The 6,000-nt window shown below is 43.7% G+C and overlaps 1 protein-coding gene across 1 annotated transcript in view; it reads left to right on the top strand.

Moving 5' to 3' along the window:
- Nucleotides 1-233: 233 nt before the first annotated feature.
- Nucleotides 234-6,000, top strand: part of CPS1 (carbamoyl-phosphate synthase 1) — a 90,256-nt gene continuing 84,489 nt past the window's right edge. Inside the window, exon 1 of the mRNA XM_058028142.1 lies at nucleotides 234-356. Within this exon, the coding sequence (XP_057884125.1) occupies nucleotides 234-356 (123 nt within the window). The remainder of the gene's footprint in view (nucleotides 357-6,000) is intronic.

Below are 6,000 nucleotides of genomic sequence, written 5' to 3'. Positions count from 1 at the left end.
GAGGAGGGTGGGAGGAGGTGGGGCTGCACCTGGGGCTTTTAATGGCAGAACAAATGGGAGGTGGAGGGCAGTGCTGTACAGTCACTTCAGTGCTCCTGCTGTGCCTCTGTGCTCTTCCCCTGTGATCTACAGGAGTGTATTGTCAGCACCAAATCTTGAAGAAATCCACACCAGCAGATTGTTGTTTTCTCTTCTGCGCTTTAAACTTTAGTTACCCGTCGGCAGCTTTCAAGATGACAAGAATTCTGACAGCTTGCAAAGTGGTGAAGACTTTGAAAGGCAGATTGAAGTTTTGCAATGTGTCTGCTGATCACTGGAGTTTCTCAAGGACAGGTACCAGACTGTTGAGCATCAAGGTAACAGTGAACTTCTGTTGTTTAATGGATGTGTTTGGCATACAGAGATAACTTGCTGCAGATAACAGGCTTACCTAGAGACATGAACCAGAGGAAATTTGTCTGAACCCTCAGCAAGGGGGTTGCTTGGCTAAATGGTCTTATTAGCTAAGCAAACACACTTTTTGTCTAGTCTGGAATGGAAGTTATGGGGTAAAATACACCAAAAGGTTTAAGTTCAGGGTTTCAGTTAATTATTATATGGTGTTTTCTTTAGAAACACCTCACCTTTCTACAGGACTGATAGCTAACAGAACAGATGTTTCAGTCCATATGAGAACGAATTGGCTGAATATTAAAAATTGTGCATCACTTGAGGCATATAATTCTATTGAATCCATACAGAATCCTTTTTCAATGTATTAGAAACTACAGTGGCTCTGAGGTTAATTGGAGAGGTAGACAACTCTTCTGAATGCATCAGTGTATCAGCTCTGGATTTACAGGGGCTGCACCACTCAGTTGATTTCCCTAGCTTTCTAGTGGTCTTTGCTACAGGAGCTGGAGTAAATGGGTGAAATGGGACTTTGTGTGGGAGTTCTGTAGCACTGAAGTGCTGGGTGAGTTCTCCCAGCATACATTTTGCATGGAAAAGGCACTTTTTTGCACAGGTTTTGTGTTGAATGAACAGTACAATAGAATTAGCAAGTGGAGGGGTGGTGTTTCAGAGAGCCGTAGGGAAGAGCACAGAGAGACTTGGACTGAAGGCCCTGCCTTACCTGGGGGCTGATCAGTATCACTTCTGTGCACTGAGAACTGGGATTTCTCTTCCCTGTCCCACAGCCACTCGTTAATCAGGAGCTCTCTGAGCTCCTTGCAGCAGACCAGTTATTTGACAGGACAAAGGGGGAATGGATTCAAACTGACAGAGAAGGTTTAGATTAGATATTAGCAATAAATTCTTTACTGCAAAGGTGGTGAGGCACTGGAAGCAGGATGCACAGAGAAGCTGTGGCTGTCACATCCTTGGAGATATTCAAGGCCAGGTTGGACAGGGCTCTGAGCAGCCTTCCAGAGGAAGGTGTCTTTGCTCATTGCAAGGAATGGGAACACGGTGATCTTTAAGGTCCCTTCCAACCCAAACCATTCTATGATATTTTTAAGGCAAAAATTCCTCTGCAGAGGAATTCAGGATAAGGCAGGAAGTGTTTCTGCTAACACACCTTCCTTCAGCATGTGAGTTCCCAGTTTCTTTGCATCAGAGTGTGGAAGTTAAGTCTAGTTGTGAGCAAAGTGAACAAGCAGTGACCTGTGGCTGGGCTTGGTGTTCCAATCAGCCCTAGAGATAATGGGTATTTTTGAGGAATTTGAGGAGAGAGTGAAATGCAGTGTAAGCATGCTAGAGTTAAAGAAACATTTGGACAATACTCTCAGGCACATGGTGGGATCCTTGGGGTTGCCCTGTGGAGGGACAGGAGTTGGATGAACTTGATGAGCCTTGTGGATCCATTGCAACTTAGGATATTCTATGATCTATAATGCTGTGTGTGAACTAATGGCAGTATTAGGTAATGGTCTCATTCTTCCATTATTGCAGGCTTAAATGAGCATTTAGTTGCCTCTAATTACTTTTTCTCACTGGGCTATTTTAGGAAACATAACAAAATAAAATGAAAACATCTAACCTGTGTAGAAGTTAAGTATTAGCATGATGGGGAGGGGGTAGTTTTAGAAAAATGCTTCTCCCAAGTCTGTGTTCTGTCCAGTTTAAACTCACCCTGTGTGGGGAAACACCATGGTCGGTGAGTTGTGTTAGATGTGGGGACTCACAGGTCCATATTTCCCTATTACATCCCATCCTTCCATTCTAAAGAAGAGATGGGCATCCATGAGTGAAAGAGGGGCAGGGAGCAGACCAGACACCCCTCAGGGCTCTCAGTAGGGATGTTTAGCATCACTGGTTTCAGGTTAATCAAGCTTGTTTAAAATTCAGGAAGAGGTAGAGAGACTGCTGGCTGAAGTTCTTATTGTTTAATGCTCTTCTGAGGCCAATGTAGTTAAATGGGCATGTAAAGGTAGTGTGAGCAATAAATAGGTGGCTTGTAACAGTACAGCTGGCTCTGTAAGGAGAGGTTTGGGACAGCTATAAAAACCACCAGGAATGAGATAAAATGTAGTCAGAAATGAGGAAAATTTTGTGGAGTGCAGGCTTCGGAAACTAATTCAGATTATTGTGAAAAGACTCTTCAAATGTATCTGAGGCAGGTGGAAAGAAATGGGACAGTGACTGCAAGGAGAGTAGAGAGGTGGGTGAGGAAGCTAAAGATGAGTCACAAGGACTCCAGTCCTGATTTTGCAGATGAAGAGGATGTAAAATGGGGCCCATTCCCATATAGATGGGGGGAATTTAGTGAACTGTTACTGTGGGGGAGAAAAGTGGTGCTCATTTCCATGGGTCCTCAGTGAGTTGTGCTAGGTACCTCATCTGGCTTGGTTCACCCTTCTCCTTTGAGTTTTGTGATGGACAAATACTTGTGGCATTGTTGTGAACAGCCTTAAGGAGAGTTCAAGTTGTAGGAACTGTGGCTTTTCTACCATGGTACCTGTGTAGCTTTTCTTTGTCTTGGATGACAAATTAATGCAGTGCTTCTCCCCAAAAAACATCCTAAGTGTATCCCAAGACACTCATCTTGAGTCATTCTTTTTTCTTTCCCTATCTTCTCTCAATGTTAGCCAGAAACAAATGTGCCAGAGCAAAATCAGATAGATACAGACAGTTATACACAGGGTTGGCAAAGAAAGTCTTGAGTGTTAGCCATGCCCAGATAGATTTCCATCCTGTGATGGCACAGTACTCATAAGAACAGTAAGAATCAGTTTGATTTTTCTATCAAAGAGAAAATTACTCCTTTGTTGCTGGCTGTTTGGTCTTGGGAGAGTGAAATGTAGCTCAGTCCTGGCACCAGCTTTTTGTTGTGGGAGGAATCTTGGAGCTCTTGGATTCTTCTCTGCTTCTGGTGTGCCAGCTGTTCTGTAGCCAGCCAGATGTGAGCCAAGAAATGTGGCAGAGAAGCTGTGCTGTGTGGAATTGTACTGTAGATCTTCTGAGATTCTGCAGGTCTTTATCATCCACATTTTAGATGGGAAAGGCTGCTACAGCAGGGAACTAACTGGAACTAATTTCATCTGCTTTCTTAAGGGCTTTTGGTTTTTCTTTTAAGTGCTTTCTTTACTTGATATGTGAAGTGGGACCTGAACTAGTTGACTCCTCAAGCTGCTTTGACAAAATACACAAAATCTGTCAATGCGACATTAGCATGACCCTTGCTGTTAGCCATCTTCATCCTCAAAGCTCTTGAAGAGTTCTGCAGCCTCTCTAGAGCACAGGGCCCTCTGCTGGAGGTGAAGCCACTGATGTGTAGGAAGAAGAAATCAGATTGCAAGTGAGATATCTGATATTGAGTGGGTGTGGTAAAAACAATTTAGTTGAGATTACAACAGAGATTTATCTGAGGCTATGTGGGGATGCTTTTGAGAAGGGTAAAGACAAAAGGACCTGATGGAAGCTCTGGGGGATTGTTTATTTCTTGCTTGTTCTTTTTTTGGAAGGAAGTATTTCTCCCAACTGCCCCCTGATTGAGCCAACAGGCTTTCTCTGTAGCCTGTAAATCACATTTCACCTTAAAAACAAAACTGAAAAAACAAGGTAGGCTGGCAGCTTAGGGATATGGTAACACCTCCACTGGAAATGTAAGCAAGAATAATTGCTTTGAGAATGCTCAATGAACCAACCACTTAATTAAGAATAATAAATCAAGGGAGGGAGGGAAACACTTGAACATCTATCCCCTGCTATAGCTGAACTTGCAGGCAGGTTATGGTTGCTCAGGGACATTTTTCTCCATTACCTGAACACTGTGTAGGGGCTCTACTAGTATAATAAGGGCTTCTGTTCAACAGAAATGATTTCTGTGCTGTCTGGTTTAGAAGGGAGGTGGGCAGTGGTGGGAGGAAGGCTACGCAGATCCCTGCCAAGTACTTTAGTGAGCGTGAGGCTCTGCAGCTCACAGTGATTGCTCTGGGGTTTGGCCCTCAGCATTTAGAGGAATCTTAAATTTTCTGGTCATTCCACCATTGTGGGCTTTGTTTCCTGAAGGATTCTGCCAGGGTTGGTGGCCAGGACCACAATTCAGGCAACTGCCCCAAGGTGTTCCCAGTGGTGGGAAGCCCACAACCTCATTTTAATTTGGTCTAAACCTAGGGGATTTAGCCACAAAAATTCTGTTTATAACTGGGGAGAGAGGAGATTTTGGTGTTGCTGACTAAACTGTCCAATGGTGTGGGAAGGTTCCAAAAGTTATGTCTAAGTCTGTGGAGAATGACTGGATGTTTGACATTAATGAGGAAAGAATGGCAAGGCTAAAAGCATCCCAAATGCACAGAATTCAATTACTTGGCATCTCAGTTTGATTTTTAGTGTATTTTGCAGTACATTAGTAATTGATCTGTGTGGTATTTGTAACTGCAGAGGGGCTCTAAATGAATGTTTGGCATGATGGCTACAAAATGTTCAATACCGAGAATGAAATTTCTCCTTGCTGTGATTGTTCATCTGATTTACAGCTAATGGAAAGTAGCTCTCCAGCTCCTTTGTGCAGGAAATTGATCTTGATTTTTCTTTTCAAAATCCCAGTAAGAGGAATAGTTCTGTAAAAGAAACCAATATGAAGCTAAATCATGGTGAGAGCTGCTTCCTGTGGACATGCTTGGCACATTTCCTGTGGCACAACCCACTGGGATTTTTGCAGTGGTGATCACTCTGCCTGTGCCTAGGAGACAGCTGTGCTTACCTTCCAGAGGTGGAGGTTTATCAGGGTCCTGAAAGTCATAGTCCAAGTTCTTTTAGGCCAGGAATTCGCTGCCAAATTTATTTACAGCTATGCTTACTCTTTCTCTTGCTCTGCATGTCACCAGTGATCCTGCTGAGGGAATCTCCTAACTCAGTCTGTCCTTTCTGCTGTGCATGTAGTCATTATTTATTTGTCAGAAGTTAGAGTTCTCTGGTGGTTTCCCATCCAGTGCCTGGACAGGGTAAGAGAGGTTTAGTTTCCAAGTGGGGCCAAAGAGGGTGGTACATTTAGTCTGATATGTGCAAAGTCCCAGATGTGACAATGAATCTCGTAAGGATTTCTGTAAAACTCACTCTGTCCTGCTTGCCTGGCTGTAAAATAGTGATGAAGCCTGTAAGGAATCCCTCAGTGTGGGACTCAGTTCTGCTGAACCCTCTCGGGAAGGGGTATGGTTTCCTCTAGGCTGCTTGTTTCATAGCTGCTGCTTCTTCTGGGACAATTTATGTCTATCCCTGAGGTAACTGAGACCATGAGTGTCCATCTGATCCATGAGTTCCTCTGCTCCAGTGTCCTACAGCAGAATACACTGCTATTTTGAATTTTGCTGTCTGACACCAATTCAACTAAACACACACACCTATTTTTAGTGGCATTGCTGTATGGTTGCACCAGAAGTTAAGCACCTATCAAAGGTCAGAGCTGGACGAGCAGAATCAGCAGCAGGCCTTGAGCAAACATTGAGGAGGCAAGTGATCCTTTCCCTGCAGGGTTATGATGTTGGTAAATTGCAAGATGTCATACGTGGAAAAAATGAA

Source organism: Melospiza georgiana, chromosome 7 (assembly GCF_028018845.1).
Source record: "Melospiza georgiana isolate bMelGeo1 chromosome 7, bMelGeo1.pri, whole genome shotgun sequence".
Lineage (NCBI taxonomy): Eukaryota > Metazoa > Chordata > Aves > Passeriformes > Passerellidae > Melospiza > Melospiza georgiana.
Note: the sequence above shows the minus strand (reverse complement) of the source record. Positions and strands in the feature narration are given on the sequence as shown.